Source organism: Haliotis asinina, chromosome 6 (genome assembly GCF_037392515.1).
Source record: "Haliotis asinina isolate JCU_RB_2024 chromosome 6, JCU_Hal_asi_v2, whole genome shotgun sequence".
Classification (NCBI taxonomy): domain Eukaryota; kingdom Metazoa; phylum Mollusca; class Gastropoda; order Lepetellida; family Haliotidae; genus Haliotis; species Haliotis asinina.
In genome coordinates this window covers 32,807,494-32,829,324 of record NC_090285.1, presented here as the reverse complement: position 1 = coordinate 32,829,324, position 21,831 = coordinate 32,807,494, and the positions used below count along the sequence as shown (strand labels likewise).

At 38.0% G+C, this 21,831-nt stretch overlaps 1 protein-coding gene across 1 annotated transcript; it reads right to left on the bottom strand.

The window, feature by feature from the left end:
- Positions 1-1,813: 1,813 nt before the first annotated feature.
- On the bottom strand, positions 1,814-21,821 carry LOC137286835 (24-hydroxycholesterol 7-alpha-hydroxylase-like). The gene is made up of 13 exons (XM_067818846.1): positions 21,600-21,821; positions 17,346-17,481; positions 16,519-16,662; positions 15,973-16,067; positions 14,557-14,642; positions 12,737-12,830; positions 11,447-11,542; positions 10,137-10,233; positions 7,109-7,224; positions 6,449-6,544; positions 5,459-5,547; positions 4,586-4,673; positions 1,814-3,913 (listed from the first exon to the last, which is right to left on the bottom strand). The coding sequence occupies exons 1-13, from the start codon at positions 21,798-21,800 to the stop codon at positions 3,842-3,844; spliced, it is 1,410 nt and encodes a 469-aa protein (XP_067674947.1). The 5' UTR covers positions 21,801-21,821; the 3' UTR covers positions 1,814-3,841.
- Between the last annotated feature and the right edge of the window lie 10 nt (positions 21,822-21,831).

Below are 21,831 nucleotides of genomic sequence, written 5' to 3'. Positions count from 1 at the left end.
TTGACATGCTTTAGTATCAGTTTTACTGGTCCTGAACTATTGCCTTCTTCTTGACATGCTTTAGTATCAGTTTTACTGATCCTGAACTATTGCCTTCTTCTTGACATGCTTTAGTATCAGTTTTACTGGTCCTGAACTATTGCCTTCTTCTTGACATGCTTTAGTATCAGTTTTACTGATCCTGAACTATTGCCTTCTTCTTGACATGCTTTAGTATCAGTTTTACTGATCCTGAACTATTGCCTTCTTCTTGACATGCTTTAGTATCAGTTTTACTGATCCTGAACTATTGCCTTCTTCTTGACATGCTTTAGTATCAGTTTTACTGGTCCTGAACTATTGCCTTCTTCTTGACATGCTTTAGTATCAGTTTTACAGATCCTATTTAATATATAACAAATGATAGCATTTTTTAAGTAAGGAGGCACTATTTTGTGACATACATAAGGTTACTGTAACTTTTAATATTACCATGTTTGCATGATATGGTACAACAGTAGCACCCCAGCTCAAATATATTGGTTTTCTGAACTTTCGATCTTAAAATTTCATTAAATTTATACTTTATCAAAGTGAACATTGCACAAACTAAAAGCTTCAACAAAGTCAATTGGTTTTAATGTCACAATTTTATCAAAGTTAATATTACACACAAAAAATTCAAAGTAAAATTTCTTTATTTCAATATGGTGGGGGTTATAGTGAAAATAACTGGGTGGGAATTGTCCTAGGTGGGAATTGCCCGGGTGGGAACTGTCCTAGACCCGATGCACACATGTAGCATGGATGCCCCGCTTACAGTAATCTCCTCGGACTGGCTCATCTTGTCACGTGTGATGCATGGCTGGTTGCGGTAATAGTTATATTGGCATAACCATGGTGACTGAAACCGCCAAGAATGGCGGTTCTATAAGAATGTTTCAACTACATGGTACCAACATCCACACAATTATAATGAACATGTTAGCACATTAGACAAAATCTATCAACTATGGGATGAACATAAATACTTTACACATGTGACACAAATAATGAAGCTGATAGCTATGTGTTAATAGAAAAGTGGCTAGTGGCTAGTGTGTGACGTTTATGTAGAAATCATACAAATCTAATCAATCCCCAGCCAATCAATCAAATTCACAACTAGTGTATCAACTTCTATGTCACTGAGATACAGCACAGAGAATAACCTATGTATATATGATTTGGTGCAGTATGAACCAGTATACAAATACACATTCCAACATGCCTACAAGCATTAGTCTTATCTATCAATAACACTGCATCGTAGTCTACTCACAAGAAATGCCTGTGCATAAGATTTACAATTGCACTAATGTACTTTAACTTATTTAATTATCATCAAGAACACTAATTACATTGTTATTTAGTGCAACACATATATACAATACTTGAAACATTGTTCCTACCTTAGATCTGAGGTGTTAGTTGTCTGTTGATCTGAGATGTGGTCGAATTGAAGTGAAGTGTAATGGCTGATGTGCAAGTAGTAGTTTGTTTCAAAAGAACCAATCAACACAAGAGGTCAAACAAGTCAAAATGCACACCACAAGCAATGACACAATTTCTTGTCATCCCTTAAACCTGCAATGGACTAAGCAAGATCTAAAAACAATCATAGACTAACACTTAAAAAGGGTACTACATGAGTTAAAATTATAGACGACAGCTTCAAACAAACCAAATCTTACATGACTTCATACCTACCACATCACTATACTCCCATCTCCTTAACTGCTGTCGTCAACACCATTTACCTTACTCCCATAAAACAGAAAACAAACATATTATGTCAGTCATGACTTTTTTTATTACTCTTTGCATTTTCATGAAACATGTTTAGTTCAAACTATCTCCATACCTGTAAAAATACACTAAGAATTCACTGGTTCAGAAGAATATAGCAACAAAAATGTGCCTGAATATTTAACAATGTAGATTTAAATAAATGGTTCTCAAAATAAACTGTAACCATGATTGTAAACTTTGGCACAAAATGTACAGATATGTCTTTACAAATAATAATGTCGGTCAAACATATCCTCATATCACACAATAAATATCAATAACGGCTATTTATGAAATGCCTGCTTCAACACACTTGTGAATGTTCAAAGTGCTGACACACTATTTTATCCCAGACAATCCAAGCTGCATGTGAGTTGCTACAAGGTTAATATTCACATAACCTTTCCTACCGGGTACCCATTTTTCTGCTGGGTGAACAGAGGCAATTTTGAACAAATTTACTTGCCTTAGGCGAGAACACATGAATCACATGTGCCTCGTTGTGGGGCAGGACTGAAGTCCTAGAAACACTCATGATTCAAGCTGCCAAAAACTGTCACCAATACAAGAACTACAACAGATCTGGGCCTGGGTTCTATGCAAAGAACCACACACTAATACCACATCCTTATAATCAAACTGTCATATACTGTCTCATGTTTGTGGTTCCACCTACCCTACATTACATTTCAAAGTTTCTATCACATGCATCTGTCCACAAGCATTTCTTCCAAAATATATTTCCTTTCCATGATTTGGGTTGACTTTGTCACACACAAATTGACATTTCTGAGTATATTGTCGGTATTTCTGGGACTTCATTCACTTTTGTTTTCATAGTAATCCTTAGCCATCAGCATGAAAGCTTCAGCTTTCATCATGATAGATCATTATGACACACCAGCACTGGTAAACACATATAAGATGATCCACGACCTGACAAATGACCCCAATTTGCATACTTGGGAACGCCCCACAGAACGATCCACTTGAAACAAGAGGGAGACAGGTTGTCTGATAAATATCGAGAAGTTCATTTTCCCCGTGCGTTTCACGCATGAATTGTTATTGCACACTTAATTTGGGAACAGGTACAATCCCAACGAATTGAATCAACACAATATACTGAGCAATTATGTTTAGGACCACCGATCCATTTCATGAAGCAAATGACATTTTCCTGGGTTTTTTTTAACAAAATTGTTGAATATCTAAAATGCTTGTCAATGCCCCAATCATCTATTTGTCTTCGCCTTAACTAAAGGTTAGCGTGGAATATCATGAAATTGCAGTCATATCATTCGAAGGAATATGCAGTGTTGTTTTAATGGGTAAAGTTGACTTTTCGTCTGCTAAATATTAAACAGATAATAACTACATATAGTTAATTGTGTTTCATATGTTACCAGTTATCTGTTACTAAATCTGAGTAGCAAGGGGGAAATATTTTTATCCCATAATTTTGTTCCTATTTCTCTGTACGGGCTGATATTCGTCAGGGGTAGCGGTGTTGATTTCATGTCAGGGTTAGCATGTATTGCATGTGCATAATCGTCAAGTTACCTGTAGCAGCTGTGTACTCGCCAAATTTGTTGTACCGCCTCTCTTGTCACATATGCGTTTAGTTAGCAGGATCATCTAATATGTGCCTAGCAGTAATTAACTACACGTAAGTATAGTTCCAATAAATAAAAATGTCATCAACTGTGAAATTTCAAATGTTATTTAAATTATTTTCCTTTGGAATGTATAACACACAACTCATTTGAAAACATGTGATTATGATTAAATGAAAGTATGAATCATGATTGCAGTTGAGCACACTGGCAACATCTTTGTATCTGTGTCCATGTTCATAGGGAATTTAAATAATATACAACAATCAAAGGCATACTAATTCTCATTTCAATGGCTGTAAAGTCACCATCTCATTGAATGCATCATATTACAGCAAAGGTGTCCATCCACACTCAGTTTAATCACCTTCTCCCAAACTCTTATTCAAAATGAAACGTCAGTTAAACACGTACAGCTACCGCCGTAGACTGTACTGAAAGCAGCAAGAGTTGCTAGGTTGTTGTGTGCCAACCAAATGAAGTGGACTCTGAAACAGAACATTATATTCACATCAGGCATTCAAGTGATGTCAACTGACAAGACAAAAGTCAACAGCTTTGTTATGATGAAAGATAACTTGTCTGCACAGAATGAGAGTTGGTCATTCGGTGTTTAGCATAAGCTGCTGTGCTACGCCCTGCTGGCCTAATTTAACTAACATTTGAGGGGTAAGTTTGGCCAATGGCCATAATGTGCAGGAAAAGGAACACAGAAAATCCTTGAGGATACAAAACCTGAATTCTTTTTTACAGATAAATATCTATGAAGTTTGGATTATTCCCTTAAAGATTTGGAATTCAATATTCATATTTACAAGCTTAAATGCTGTGTGGTTTGAAGATTTGGGCGAGAGCAGTAACCTATATTTATGCTTAGAATAGACATAAAAAAGAAATTAAATTAGAACAGACATTAAACATAAGCAATCACATTTGTAAATGTACACAGCTGTATCACTATGCTACTCAATTATTTCCAGGATCAAACACCATTTCATGCTCCATATTAACTGTCTTACTTTCCCCATTTTGCAGGTAGTTTTGCCAAGTGGATATTAAATAAGATTTTTTTCTCAATGGGGTCTAAACTAAAGTAGAGGAACCTAGTTTCAAAAACTAGTCTAACAGAAAAGCTTGAGGGTTTCCAAGGCTGCACTTACTGGTTGAGGTAATGAGACTGTCAGCTGACAGTCAAATCTCTGAAGGAACATCGCTATGAACATGTGGATCTCCAGCAGGGCAAACCATCTGAAATACACAACGACACATATCTGACTGTGCTGTGTTGTTTCTACCCCAAGAACAGGCACAGCATGACTTGAATGTCCATTCAAAAAGTCCCAAAATATACACCCATTTTTTACTTGAAGGCTAAACATAATCCTGTGAAATTGATATCACCTTTCTCAAACCGTACACATCTCAAGCACCCATACATTTATTAAAATATGGAGTGTACATACAGTTATGATACTGAACAATGGTACAATTTTGTTGAACATACTTCACCAAATGAGCTAAACATTTTTCACTACTCTCAAATTCAACAAATTCCCCAATTGTATAAATGTCTCACATCTCCTCCTCTGGGTCAAAATACTAGTTTGGACACGAAATGCAACGTCTTGGAGGTAACCAGTTTGGTTTGGTTTCTTTGTTTTATTTGCTGAAGACTTTTCAGCTTCACTTTTCAATATTCCAGCTATATGACAGTGGTCTACGAATAATCATGTATGGACCAGACAACATCATCAACCATATCATGAGCATCAAGCTATTCAATTTAGTTCTGATGGCAAGCATCCACCAATTAATCACGTCTGACCACTGGAACCCATACACTGCCTCATATGGCCTCTATGAGTTGCTGGAGACCAGTTCTGACCCACAGGTCACAGGGAAGCATGTACTATTATGTCCAAAGAACCAGTGGATAATGAGCTTTACAATATGACTATAGAAAAAAGTAGATCTAGTCCAGGGGTTTACTGTTCATGTGACTAGCAGTTATAACAATGTGTCCAACACATCACCTTCCAGGGCACTGGTAACGGCCTCCTCCAAACGCTATAAACCCAGGTAAGAAGACATTCTTGTCTAAATCTGCTTTCTCCCATCGATTCTAAAGTCAGAGAAAGGGTCTCATTAGTATTGTGATAATGCTTAACAACACTTAATGTTTAGGGAATAATGTTGGCATATGCATATATAACAGCAACAGGTTCGAGATGAGTGATGGGGTTCGAATCCCCTCCAAAGTGAAACCTGAAAGCTCTTTGTGTACTATGCAGAGCTAGAGGCAGTACAATTCCAGACTGATCCTGAATCCTGATCCAAGAAAGCACATGCTAAAGTCTTAAATCAGAAAGTCTTTTGCCTCAGGATACCTGAATGCCTCAGTAGTAAGAGATTCCAGTTCAGAAAGACAAATGGTTAACACACAAATTGGGAAACAGAAAGTTCCATGTCTCAACCTGTATCTTTGCAACATCTATTTTCCACAACCTGAGTGAGCAGCATAGTTTTTTTTAACTAAAACAAAAATATCAATATATATGTTTGGTGACTACTAAAACATTTGCTGACATGCATAAACCAACAAACTATTTGGCTGGTTGGTTTGTAGTTTAAGGCTGCACTCCGCAATATTGTAGCCATATGGTGACAGTCTGTAAGTAATCAAATCTGGACCAGACATTAAAGTGATCAACAGCATGAGCATCGATCTATACAACTGGGACATGATGACCTGTCTCAACCATGTTGGCAAGCCTGTCCACCCAAGCTCTTAGTCATCTCTTAAGACATGCGCACGTTGCAGAAGACGAATTTCTTACCTGGATCTTCACTGATAACAAACCAACCACACTGACATGGTACCTGATGAGAAGCACTTCAGCAAGCATTACACCGATTTTTGGGAACATGTAATGTGTGTCATTGTTCCAAACCATGTGTGTTCACTTTACATAACAAAATAAAATATGACAGGTTGATTACAAACTGTTTATGAAAAGTCATACTGGGCAAAACTGTTCCGGCTGAGGGAAGTATCTGGGGTTGCGGTGAGCCCAGTACGGTGACAGCATTAGCATATCTCCTGCCGCTACAGTCATCTCCTGTACACAGATAGTAATGTACGAAGCACCATGAGTAGGCAATGTGCCTGAATATGATCGCCATACAAGCTGACTGTTACTACTATTACTAGATATGCACAGTAATGACACATTCAGTATCTCCACCATGGTAGAATACATATAATCAGTCTGGAATTCCTAAAGTCAGTGTCATGAACTAGCACTTATCTAATCCATATTAATATACAAACTTATAGCCTCACAGCCCACAATTTTGAGGGGAGCAACAAGATACCATTGATGTGTATCAAAGGCACCAGCAGGATAGAAATCTGTCAAAAACATTCACATACAAGTGCTTAAATCTGAATGATCTATTGTGTACCAATAACAGTTTGCATGTGTTTTAAACAATACATTCCATGGTTCCAGACTGCATGTGAACCTAATTCAAGATCTAATCATGTTTATACATGGAGATGGGTTCACAAAGTCTCAGCTGCATGAAGTCGGAGTTGACTAAGAATTTGAATTTGATACTATAATGGCATTTCAGAAATCTCTTGTTGAAACATTGATTGGTTCCATTCAACAAAAATCAACCTTGACAGTGAAGGACTTGACCACTCTCCTCGTGATGATCCCTGGTGACCGCAGTCGGATAGCCTCCAGCATGCAATACTTTAAGAAGGGCATCTGTCGCAGGTCTGTCTCGCTCACTACAACAAAAGCCAGTATACTTGAGGTAAGGCATCGGTCACAGGTCTGACTCACCCACTACAACAAAAACCAGTATACTAGAGGTAAGACATCTGTCACAGGTCTGACTTGCTCACTACAACAAAAGTCAGTGTACTTGAGGTAAGGCATCTGTTGCAGGTCTGACTCGCCCACTACAACAAAAGCCAGTATACTTTAGGTAAGACATCTGTCGCAAGTCAGACTCGATCACTTCAACAAAAGCCAGTATACTTGAGGTAAGGCATCTGTCGCAGGTCAGACTCGCTCACTACAACAAAAGCCAGTGTACTTGACATAGGGCATCTGTTGAAGGTCACACTCGCTCACTACAACAGCCAGTCAATAGTCACATCAAGTTAAAAATCAACAGTATACACCTCCAAACAGTAAGTCACAGTCACACTTCTAAGAAATCATTTTTTACAATACACATATTACAGTGGAGACCATTTCTTCCCCTTAATCCCTGCTATAGTCTGGCAGAAAATGTTTCAGGATGGTGTTTGGTAACTTTACTTTAAAACTATAAGTGCTATCCATTTCCAATTTGGTTTGAGGCTCTATAATTCTTCTACCATTGAGGATTTTCATTGTTATAATTTATCACTTGATAATAAGAAAGTCGTCTATAAGAGCTGTCATTATTTTAAGTCACAACACCACCAAACATGTCAAGGGTGTAGAGCTACTTACCAGAACAGCCACCCGGTCATGCAAATAGGCAGGTCACATGTCAAATCCTTGCATTATGCTCGGCAGATCATGTCACGTGACTTCAAGCACATGCATTACACGAAGTGCACACACATCGGCACATAGAGAAATGTCCACATCCAATTTATGAGCTGATGCAAAAGACTCTATTAGAAAAATATATAATTATTTCAAATGAGAAAGTGAAAGGTGCCGTCCATTTGTAGCTCCAGAAAAGTATGTCAAAAGGACCCAACATGACTTGGATCTCTCAAAGGACGTGTTGAGTGGAATTATTCATGCTTCGTCTATGGACATTCCAGAAGACCATCTCAAAAGTTGGTTGGAAATTACAACCGGATAGTTTTGATCAAAGGCTTGTCAGGGACACAATTAGAAAACTAACACGTCAAAATGAGCATGTGTCAGTACGGCGATTGAAACAAATCCTTGCTCAAGACCAACAGCTTGATGTCTCTCGTTATACTATTTGCTAAGTATAATTGTTGCTGAAATTTGGTTACAAATATGAAAGTGTTCAGGGTATAAAACTTGCCATGTGTGAACGGCATAACATCATAAAATCAAGAAAAACTTACTTGAGAACAATTAGAAAAATATGCGCTGATGGTTATGAACCGGTGTATCTAGACGAGACATGGGTAAATGCCTCCCATACAGCATCTTACCAATAGCAGCATCCTGACCGACAGGAGTCGTAGCAGAAGCTGCCAGCTGGTAGAGGACAGAGACTTATAACTCTGCATGCTGGCTCACACAAAGGATTTCTGCCTGGGTGTGATTTGGTATTTAATCTAAATCCACCGACGGGAGAGACTACCATATGGAAATAAATGGGGCTGTCTTTACACAGTATGTAGAAGAACAACTGATCACAGCCCTTTCAGAAAAGTCCTTGGTAGTCATGGACAATGCTCCATACCAACATCCAATTGTCGTAAAGCAGAGATCATTGAATAGCTTCATCGAAACAACATCATAAGACCTGACAAAGCAACAAAACCAGTGTTGTATGAGCTTGTGTTACAGCACAAACCACCACCTTCCTATGCCATCGATAATAAGTTGAAGAATGTTGGTCACGAGGTTCTACGACTATCGCCATACCATTGCGATTTGAATCCAATTGAACTGATATGGGGGGAGATCAAGGGGAACGTATCACGCTACAACACGACATTCAAGTTATTTGACGTTGAAAAAATTGTTCACATGGCAATAGGGGAGATTGATATCAGTCGGTGAGAAGCCTGTGTCAAACATGTATTGGCAGTTGAAAATGAGTACTGGAAACTAGATGGCATTAGAGAACAGACCATCCCACCAATCTTAGTACATCTTGGAGATGAATAAGATACTGAACTGTCCAAATTAGAGATGCTTTGTGATTGAAAAATCTTGTAAAATTCGAAGAAAACAAGTAAGTGATCAAACCCCAAAATACAAACCAAAGACCCACTTCAGTAATGTGTACATGCATAGTTTCACAGAAATATGATTAATGGACTGTGAATAATGCCTAGAAAATAAACCTGTCCCCTAACTACTTCCAAGCTCAAAATATTTTCATGGAAACTAAACAATCAAAATTCTCCGTTATGTACATACACATGAAAAGACATCGCAATAGTAGTTTGAAAACATCATATAAATTATGTGACTCATTTGATTTTGAGATGACCCCTTCTGCCCTACACAGGTATTGACACCATTAACTAATGCAAAATGCACATGCTTGAAGTCACGTGACATGATCTGCCGAGCATGATGTAAGAATGTGACATGTGACCTGCCTATTTGCATGACCAGGTCGCTGTTCTGGTAACTCAACACCCTTGACAGCTCCTTTAGACAACTTTCTTATTATCTTATTATGAATGATAAATTATACCAATGAAAATCCTCAATGGTAGAAGAATTAAAAAGCCTCATACCAAATTGGAAACGGATAGCACTTATAGTTTTAAAGTAAAGTTATCAAACATCGTCCTGAAATATTTTCTGCCAGACTACAGGGCAAAAACCACCTGATATAGTGTTTTAAGAGACCTTGAAATGATTCTATTAAGAACCAGCGGATATTCAATTGAAAACCAGTATCCTATCATGTCCTTGCATAAAGTGAAGAGTTGAGGTACCTGACAACACTTTTATGAACATAGATGAAGAAACTGACCGCTAGTTTTTGACTTCAGGACACTGTCCACTTCATGTTTGGCTTTGTTTAGGATATCCTTGTTCTGCATCATGAAAGCCAGTGTCCAGAAGGTAACCTAAGGGTGAACAAAGCATGCAGTGTACAAAAGCACACAATGTGTTTCTATATCTGGGGCTTTATTTCACTTAACTATCATAGCATCATTTGTCTTTCTTTATCATCATATTTGTTTTATATGTCATTCTGGCAAATAAAGCACACAACCATGTTTGAAGAATTGCTTTGTAGTTTAAACAAACCAGTCAGTAAAAATGGTTTAATATGTTCAGCACAACCAAACTGATGAAATACAAGAGATACTGCCTTCATTCTGCCATGGAGAAACGGGAAGGTTGGTGGGTTTGATCCCTCAAAGTGATGTTAATGACATTAGAACCTATGTCAAAAAGTCGCCTTTCACAGAACAAAGACAAAGTATTTCCACAAAATTATCATTCTTATCCTATAGGATATTTAAGATATCTATATAGCGCACATATCCATGCCACTGTTGCTTGCACAAGGGCTGCCATTTGTTTTCCCTCGATCATTGGATGTCTGTCTCAGCATCGCATCGTATTATCAATCTTAACTCCCTGGGGAGTATACAAGTCTTGCCGCCACTAGGCGCACCGAGTTTATTGTGGCAGTTTCATCCTAACGAGGTACCCAATTCACAGCTGGGTGGGCTGGGATGCATAGTCACAATTCTTTCTCCAAGTTTACTGCATGTTGCTGTACCCGCAACTAGGTGTATGCACGTATTCATGTGGCCAACATCTGGTCATATACCAACGGATTTGTGGGTTCTTTCAAGTACGCAAGGCTGTGTACTGCATACTAGGGGTTGTGATAACACGGGGAGAGTCTGCACACAAAGTTGACTCCTAGGTTTTCGCACCCGGTCACAGGTGGGCTAGATCCCGACACCTCAACCTCACTGGATCACTAGCCTGGCACTTTAGCCAGCTCGCCCACAGTGCCCCATTGTTCTTCTAATGCAACCTTTGTTTAGACTGGGTAGTGATTGTTAGAGTTCTCTTGAAGACACTTTCCACAGATGTGTTGTCTGGTGTTCATGAAGAGATACACTGTGTCAGAATTAAAGGACAGATGTTATTGACAAAGACAGTTTCATCCATGGTTCCGAATCGATTGGCAGGCACTTGTGGGGTGAAGTACTAAAACTATGGTGAGTGCCATTGTTTCTTTTCTGTTCATGGATAAGTAACTGGTCAACCCACATCAGCACTGTTCAACAGGCAGACGACACTACTTCCTGGACATACCGGGATGGCGTTAGCTAAAGCTGCCCACAGAAATAACAAGCTGTAGTTGGCCATACAGTCCTGGTCTGCAATACCACAAACAATCTGTAGAAGAGTCTGGAAAACAAATTGCATCCCTGTCAAGATTTATTCATTTATGCATGATCCCATACTGTAAATCTGGACATGAATAGGTTACCAAATTTATGCAAGTGTCACCCCTGGTTTTACCTGTGTCATGAAGTCAATGGAAGCATTCCTGTCTTAACCCTCTACAAACTCCTCAGCTCACCACAACACCATCACCGTAAACTTGACATAATAAAGGGTCATAGCATTCAGTTGAATTATATCCTTTGTTATCTTCAGAAACTTAACTTCAAATGTTTGACATGAAAGGAAAAGGCAAACAATTCGAATGAGAAAGGCTATGTCACCACAATAGACATTCTCGATATCTAAAGGGTATATGTTCCGATAAGTCACCACTATACCCTGGATGCATCTACTGCACAATAAATATATAACTTCCCTTGGCTGGCTTATTATCCAATCAGGTGTCTACCCTGGGAAGTTCAGCAAACCAATCAAAACTCACTTTCGCTTTTTTAAGTTATCTCACCGATTAAACCTGGCAACACAAACCATGCAGAGGTCCTCTGTAAGAGGAGGTAAAAGGAATTCTTCCATATATTATTTTAAAGTTTCGGATCTTTCAATTTATGTTTGTATGATTTCCCCAAAATCAGAGTTGCACTGCAAACAAACCTTCGCAAGTGCAACTGCTATCTCTCTACAGTGAGAATGCAGAGCCAGCAAAGGGAGGTAATAAAATTATCAGGCCCGTAGATGTGTCCAGGGTATAGTGGAGTCCTAGTGGAACATTGTACACCAGTGTGTATTCAAAGTAACTGCTATTACAACACTGGACATTAGCACCTCATGGTGTTGTAAAGATGCCATAAAAATAATACCTCCACGTGGATATTATGTACTGAACATTCATATTTTACAAAGAAAAGACCAAGTAATCAGACACTTCTAAACTGATTTTCTTTTAAACTCAGCAGTCTAAAATGTTATATTTGAGGTTTCACTTTCCAAGTATTGTGTATTCATAATTCTGGTATCATCAGATCTGTAGAACACTTTCATGTCACAACAGCACGTCATTCAATCAAATCTTTCTTTAATAACAGCTAACCTGAGCCTTGACATAACAAATATAAAATGCTGAAGCGCAATTTTGATATTTCCTTTTCAATCCAGGCTGATCTGAACAAGTTTCATTCTAGGTTTTCACAAACCTACTTTCTGTGACAGACTGCTGTTATCATGCATCTGAATCTTGCTGACCACTGACCGGAAGATGTTCAGTAGAAACTGCTTGGATCTTGACCACTCCCTGTAAACAACAACACAGCTGACTTCACTTCTTGTATGGCTCCATAAGGTGATGTTTATCAATCTGATTCATATCATTAAGTCCTAGAAACAGAACTAAGTTGTTTTTTTTATTTCTACTGTAGTGATTATTCTTTTGTAGCTAAATCATATTCCAACAAAAGCAGCCATTCAGTCACAGGAATTAACTGCTTTTTATGTCCTTACTTTGACTTATCTTATGACCTGTGTCTAGTGCTTGTCTAGATGAGACACTGAATTAAGCATGCTAAAACCATGTGGCTGCTTGCTACAAGAAATAAGACGGCTGTCTCTACACAGTATAGGTTGCCCTAGATAATCCAACAACACAGGCCATTATGACTCAATGCATAACTTGTTTGAGTGGCATTTTAGAAGTTGAGGTGTACAAATAAGACAAATTGTTATGGATAACAACTTTTTTATTATGTGAGTGCGATGTTTCAAACCATCCAATCCACAAAGACATCTCTGATGATTAACATAGGAGCTAATCTGGACTTGACTCCTGAAAATCCAGGTTAGGGCTTATCTCCAACAACTCATGCTGTCATAAAAGCTGACTTAAGGGACTGGGTGGTCAGATTGACTGACTTGTTTGCAGCCTATTTGGTTTACCTGCTTATCTATGCTGATTGCTAAATAGCTGGAATATGAACAAACAACATTAAACAACAAACAAATATTGTCTGTAATCCCCTTAGATTTCAAGTACACTTGGTAATCATACAGATAAATATTTCTATGCAGTCCTATCCCAGGGAAACGAGACTCCAGAATCTGTAGCTCACACATTTTGTATTATCATCAGGTGTGTATGTCCTCAATATTTCTAGGGTATATGTTCTGATAATCTCCACTATACCCTTATGCCTCTACGGCTCAGATCAAAAAATTTATTACCTCCCTTTGCTGGCTTCCCATTCTCACAGTAGCCAATCAGCTATGCAGCCATTACAACCAAGCTTGCCAGAGTCAACAAAGATAGTGGTTGCAATGACAAAGGTTTGTTCCCAGTGCAACTCAAAATTTGGGGAAGTCATACACACAAATTGACAGGACCGCAGCATTTATAAAATATTTAAGAAGTCCTTCTACCTCTTTCAGAGCACCCCTTCATCATTTCTTTTGCAAAGTTTAATCATTTAGATAAAGAATAAGCAAAAGTGAGTTGTGATTTGTACGCTGAACTTTCCCAGGGTAGACACCTGACTGGTTAAAAAGTCAGGCAAGGGAGGTAATAAATTCATCGGGTTGAGGCACAGAAGCATCAAGGAGATTTATTTCAAAGTATACCCTGGATATTATTGAGGATGGGACAGAAACTGTCTTATAGAGTTTCAACTAAACAGCTGAAAGTCTTCACCAGTGCTTTCAAATGTTTCTAACACTGAACTGGTTTTGCCCAGAAAAATTCCATAGATACATCCAGGGTGTAATGGAGATTTATCAGAACGTATACTCTGGAGATATCAAGGATGTAGGTGTGTAAGACAACATTATCGATATGTACTTGGACTAATTACATAAAAACTTATATAATCCACGTCATCAGACTTGAGCAAGCAATCAAATAAATACATGTTCAACTAGACCTTGACTTGAGCTTGCATGGACTGCCAAATGATGTGAGCTGAGAGCCCCTTTAACACTCTACCCTTTCCTGCTGATGTCCACAAAACAAGTAGTACCAAAGGAGTACTCACTTGAGAAATACACCCGGCAATTTTGCTCCATACTCAAACTGATCATCAAAGGTAATAAAGTGCTGTGCAAATAAGTCAAAGTCGTCCTGGAAAAACAAACACAGGTCTTTAGTTCATTAGTTCACTAGTTCACAAGTCATCCAAATTTGTCTGTTTCCATCAGGGTAATAATGTAACGCCATAGAACAGCATTCTGTTGGATCCAGGGCATCAAAATTAGCATTCTCGTTATGATTACTAAATACACATGAATAATGTTCAGGACTCCCAAAAAGCTGATAAAGTATAGAGCTATAAAAATCATACATCGTCCAAGTCTGCAGCAAGTGTGAATCATGAAGCTGCTATATTTCTTTGTGTCAAGTGAGAATATTCCCTATTTTCACTCTGACATCTTCTGAAATTGATGCCAAAGGACAGGCTGCTTCATTCTGGCCCAGCCTGCTGCAAGGTAACACATTCAGGTAGCTGACCAAATCCATGGATGTTTCTATCAAACTGAACTATTTCTGTCTCAGCTAATGCATGTGTTGATACATGATATTTTGATCAATATTGACACTTGTGTATTGATATACACCAGATGAATAATTCACCTTCCTGGTACAGAAACTCTCTCTTGATGAAATAAGTAAGACAGTTCTCAAAACTTCTCAAAACCAGTATCAACTCTGAACCAGTAACCATGGTAACAACAAAATGTGTCATGTATTCCACTCCTGAATACTTCAAACTTTGTAAGGATAAGACATATGCATAAACAACTTCCTTACTGCAATACCAGTGATTTTTCTGAGTTGGTTCTAATTCCATTATCAAGCAGTATGAGTGAGTGAGTTTACTTTTATGCCACACTTAGCAATAGTCTGTGAATAATCTGAATCAGACAGTCCATCAATCAACAGCATGGGCATTAATCTTAGCAGCTGGGATACGATGACGTGAGTCTGCAGAGTCTGCCAGCCTGACCACCTGATCCCACTGGTTGTCTTTTACGACAAGCATGGGTTACTAAAGATCAATTCTAACACAGATTTGAATGGGTGTATTATCAAGCTGGAAGTACACAGTGTGGAATAAGAGGCATATGTATGTATACACAAGTAGAAGGAAGTGTTTTCCCAGTTGATTTGATGAATGTTCCAGTAGAGCGGAGAAGCCAGACAACTACACACTGGGAGAGGGCAGGATTAAATCACTAACCTGGTGAAGTCTCTTCAAATGGAGTCATGGATGAGATGCAGGACAAGATACAAGGTGGCCATGTTGAAATGATTATATGAGATGCAGGACAAGATACAACAAGGCCATGTTGAAAGGAGTATGATCATTGTCTCATAACCAGATATGTACCTTTGATACCTTTGTCAGAAAATACATGTGATTCCATGATCATATTTGGTACTGAGAACTAACCTTTTCAGCTATAGGTAACACATCCTCACCAAACAGGTTCTTGATGACAGCAGGGTACATTGCTGACCTCACAACCTCCATTAGGTCATCCTGACCTGAAGGATCAAACACGACATTAGGATATGAAATAGTGACCTCAATCTCCTGTCATGTCAAGTTTATAAACTTCAAACAACAGCTTTGTTTCAAATTCATGAGCTAAGCTTTACAGGTACATTTACACATGAGTTCAAAATATATGAGTGGAACATGCAGATTACAAGGTCCTAATTGTGTAGCAAACCCAAGAAAGCACATGGATATTCTTCAAAGAACAAAATACACTGGAACCTGGCTAACTCTAGTGTAAGGATGAATTTGTAAACTTCATGAAAAGATTGTTTTTGTAACCTCACAGGCAAGATGAAAATATAGCCATTTACAATTCTTGGTACAACAGCATCACATATTGGACATGTCATGATATATATACTCCAAAAGGTAGAAAAAAAATCCCACTATAAGATATTTATTTAGAAAACAGAAGTAGAACTAGACTTAATATACCTCCTGCAAGCTTTTCGAGATTTTCTCTGAAGTTCTGACACAAGTCATCCGAAAACAAAGCTAGTTGTGAGGCAGCTAGTTTGCCTTTTACTGCATCGTGGATCTTGGTATGATATTTGAAGAAGGAATTCTTTGGCATTGAAGCTGAAACATGATTGAAACCTGAAGAAACATCTTATTGATTTTACCTACTTAAAACACTTTTTTAATAATTAATAAAAAACACTTACAAATATATATAGATGATACTACATATTCTGCAATTTATAAAATAGCACACAAGATGAAAGCATACCTAAAAATGACACAATTGCAATATATGTCATGCAGTCGATACAGTTTTCTAATACAATAAACTATAGTTACAAGGAAAGTTCAAACCATGTTTTAGTTCTTCATAAAGGAAGTTACATTATTTATAATCATTTCAAGTAAACTATACAGCAAATGCCTTAGACAAAAAATGTAGTTTGCCAATTTGTTATAAGCACATTGATCATAAATAGAGTAACCTGTTTGTTAGATTTGTTAGATGTTATTTAACATCATCACACACTAAAAAACATCTTTACTTTTTTCACATATTTCTTTCCTGGTTTGTCTGCTCTGCTACCATGGTTACAAATAAACTGACACATAATATTAGCTTTGAATACAAACATGACATATTTCTTGGCAACACTAGTTCATTGCTAGAAACATTTAAAAGCACTGCTGAAGACTTGTCATCTTTTTAGTGCAAATACTATAAGACAGTTTTCTGTCACTGCTCTGGTTTTCTTTAATCATGATTTAAATCACCATAATTGTAAGCATAGTGTCCATACCAACACGATTGGTTGGATCTTGAACAGCTTTCTGAAAATCTACATTTGGAGAAGTGAAGAACTTGTCAAAATCTTCAGCCTCCATGAGAAAGGTGTATCTTTCTCCAGCAACACACAATGTAAAGACTGGACCTAGCTGTAACATAGAGATATTACATTTTATAATGGTGCCAAACCAGTCAAAGTAAACTTATCCTCAGTACTTTTTGCTACACTCCATTACTGAGTCTAACAAAACCTTATGGGCGGTCACATCAGGCAGGGATAGTCTACAACAGGGATAGGTCACTCGCTTGCTTTCTTTACCATTAGTACTAATTAACGTGTGCCTCGTCACGCTCCAAAGCACACAGTGACTTGGCTTGTTCCCAGTACAACTTCAGTTGTGTTTAACCAGGGAGACTATATAGAGTATATACTTTGTAGATTATCCCTGGTTTAACAGAACTTCAACCAGGTTATTGTATCAGTCGGAATTTTACAATGAATGAATGAATGAATTATAGTACGAATTAAGAGCAAGAATTATGTGAATGAATGAAATAAAGAAAAAGAATAAAAGAAAGAAGTACATATGTGAATGAATGAAAGAATAAATGATACACGCGGCCTTATCTCCAAAAACATGTTAAAGAACACAAAGGTATCGCAAGAACATGTGTTAACATCAGCTGTCCTTTTAAAAAATATACTTTGAAACATTTTGTTTACATTAATAATTAATTCAGATATTTTATTGCATGTGGGAATGGAATGGACATTAACAAAATGTTAACTGACACTGTCACACTGCCCTCAAAAATAAAGTGTAAAACTCTCACAAAGCGTTCTAAAACACTTTTCCAGTTTTGTCAAATAATAAGATCAACAAGAAAGGAAGAAGCTATGGAACTATAACCCTCAAGCATCAACAGCGAATCAGATCAGATAGGCAATATGCCATATTTTTCACACACCTCAAATACACTTTAACAGTTTGTTCTAGATTACGGAACTATCACTATTACTTGCAAAAACATTCCACATGATAGTATATTCCACTCATAAGAATTAAAGGTGTGTGTGAAAGATGTATTTGAAGCAATAACTAGAAACACTCAAACAACAGCGTATAGTATTTTAATGGCGGATCAGAGCAGATCGGTAATAAGTAACATTTTTCACACACCTCATATACACCCATACATTCCTTTCTAGATTATGAAACTATCACTATTGCTTGCAAACACATTTCACCTGATAGTATATTCCCCTCATATGAATTAAAGGTGTCGGTGAAAGATGTTTTTGAGGAAGTAACTAGAAATACTAAAACAACGGCATATAGCATTTCAATGGCGAAATGTCATTTTTTCCACACACCTCAATTACACTCTAACAATTTTTAAGTCATAAAACTGTCACTATTACTTGCGAATACCTTTCAACTAAAGGTATGTTCTCCTTCTAAAAATTGAACGAATGTGAAAGAAGTTTTGATCGGCACAATTTAGTCTATCTTCGCGGTGAATAGAGAATAGAAGCCAGTGAGCTATAACTTACCGACCTGAAACTTTACTACAAATCTACTGTCCTAATACGGACACTAATACCAATTACTTGACTTAAACTGAAGTGACAAAATAGTTAACTTATCTTATACATGTTGGATTTCAGTTGTTATAACACTCCACAAACTTAATCAGCTGTTGAAAGTAAAGCAGGCTCAATCTTAAATACTACGCTGCTACCATATAGACTACACTGGTTAAGTAACAACCCGAGACATACGTTCAATGGATTTTCGAGGAGTTTCTTCTCCCCCTCTATATAGGCTCCCTGCATCATGTAACCTTTGAGACTGACCAATCAGAACACAGCTTACTAAATCACAAAAGTGGACATTCGCACATACCTTTTGAACCTTTTATCTCGAAAAGGTTCGTACCCCAACGATTCCGAATGCTATTTAGCATATGTTCGTTTCCGAGTGATGCACATAGCATACGTACAACCATGACAACAGTGAGTAAACAGTCGCTGAAAATAGTGTTTTTGGCAATATCCAAGGATGTCATCTTCCCGAAATTTTAGCTAATGGTAGCCATGTCAATAGAAACCCCAGAGTGTATATACTGCAGGTTAAATAACTGTGGTATATGCGGAGTTTTGTTTGTGGAGAGATCTGTGTCAGTGACCTGAATATTTGTAAGTCCCTCCGATCCCTAAATAATGGCTGTTGTCTGAATGGTTAAATCTATTTAACCGTCTAGCATTTGATTGGATGGTCATTGGTCGCTCAAAGTTTTTAAGGTTACCTGATGTGACCTTCAACTAGGTTAGACTCAGTGGTGGAGTGTAACGAGATACACTGTTCTCTACTTCTACATGTCTACTTCTACGCATATTGAATTGATTTTGTTCACACACACACAAAAAAACAATTCTGGAACTTTTTCTGGATCAGTTTGATCAAGCTTTCTATTTGATGTTAGGGTAACCAGAATATGACAATCCCCTAAATATCAGCAAGACCACAGGGCTGCTTAGATGCCCACAAAATATCATATCTTCGTATACATGTCTAAATTTTAACCCAAGCATAGAGCAGTTGACTTTCCGAATCAGGCAGTCTGTGTTGAAAATAACCCATTCCGGGCAGTCGAGGAAGCAGGTATTTCAAACACTGGGTTAACAAAACATGTTTTTCCAGTGTTCCCAGATATGCTGGTATGCATGGTTTTAACACACCCTGGCATGAGCAGCACATGCTCTGCCTGCCTCTAGTCCTATAGTAGAAGGAGTAGTTTCACAGTACTCCTTGTCTTTAGTCCACTGGTTCAACAGACGACCAGTGGACTAAAGAGGACTATCAAACAATATTTCTCGTGTTTATATCACAAGACAAGATATGGTATATATCAGCTAATCAAATGTGTTTTGACATTAAACACCCAGATAAAAACTCCTGACATGAGGGTTTTCGAATCGAGCCAAAACAATATATATCAGCTGATATATGTACTAGGTATCATTAATAAGGGTCAAATGATATATATCACATGTAAAGAAAAGTTTCTCAGAAATAAAAGAACTAAAGTGCGTCATCATAATATTCAGTGTGTTCAAAAATGTGAGACATCGTGACATACAGACAAAAAGTTCAAACAGCACTAACTAACATCAGTTGTATGGACCAAACCCTCAAAATGAAAATGACAAGCATGAAGCACTCGCTCATTCAATGTTTTGTGTACCAGATCTCCCACATCCAAGACTCAGGTGCACCTTGTTCTCATGCTCCTTATCAAGTTCATGAAAATTAATATAGCTTATGGATCCATTCCTCGATTAAGAGTCCTGGGAGAGCCCAGAGTGCTGGGTGATATGTGCACACACTTCAACTGAGTTCATCTCAAAGATGCTCAATAAGGTTGAGGTTAGAGAGCAATAACGCTGTCCGGCAAGATTACCACTGACCATGTGCAGTGAGGAGTTATCCCTGCCAAAACCATGACCAATCCATTATCAGTTATGTGTGGCCAGAGTTGCATCTGTGATTTGCTGTCCATTGCAGCAATAACAACTCTGCGGACCATCATGAAGGACAGATGGTATTTGATTTCATCTCTGAAGAGCACAAAAGACAATTGACGATTCCAACGGCCATGATGTCTACTACATCTCCAGTGCGTCTGCCTGTGACATGGTGATATATAGGACCTGCAGGTCCCCCACAGCAGAGTCCAGCGACCCTTAAACGTCAACAGATAGTTCTACTGGATATCCTTTCATTTCAAACATTGAAGTGTTCTGTCTGAAGATCTACAGGGTTAAGGAATCTGTCACATCACGCAATGTTAATCATGTGCCTATCAGCTTGGCCTGTGTTGACAGCCACCGGACTTTGTTGGCCTGCATATTCCACAAACCCATTGGCTTGAAATGTCTGCCACAGTCAAAAACGTCTCGTTTAATTTGAGATTTCAAACAGGTGCCTGAACACCAAACGACGGTGTCAATTTATGCATCAATGCATGTATGTTGTGTCCATTTTCAATGGACTTTCCACGCATACCACCGACATTAAGTGACAGGTAGATTTCCATTTTGACAATTTGACAAAGAACATAATAACGACATTTCGACGGCCTGATGTACTTTTCCATCCCATTTAACAAAAACGACGATTTTACAACTTTTCATAAAAAAAATTATCAATAGCCTGACCCTTCATTAATGACGCCGGGTATGCCATATACTCATACTGCCCACCTCTTCTTGTTTTTGAAGGATAAACGTCAGAGGAGATCTTCCAAATTCAATCGCGCAGCCAAGCCACGGTATCCACCCTTGATAGACAGGGGGTTGCTTGTCATGATTTCGTCGTTTCAAACAGGTGACAAATACATAAGCCAATAGCAAGAGACTTAGAACTACCATCAACGCTACTGAAAACACATTGAACACGGCCATGTTGTGACCTTTGACATCTCGTATGGTTGTT

What these genes read in the sequence shown, in the direction of transcription:
- LOC137286835 (XM_067818846.1), bottom strand. Translation starts at nt 21,800, where the DNA reads ATGGCCGTGTTCAATGTGTTTTCAGTAGCGTTGATGGTAGTTCTAAGT. An exon ending in AGATCCAACCAATCGTGTTG is followed by an intron (nt 16,663 to 17,345) that starts GTATGGACACTA and finishes ATCATGTTTCAG; the next exon opens with CTTCAATGCCAAAGAATTCC. An exon ending in TCAAGTCCTTCACTGTCAAG is followed by an intron (nt 6,545 to 7,108) that starts GTTGATTTTTGT and finishes ATCTGTGTACAG; the next exon opens with GAGATGACTGTAGCGGCAGG.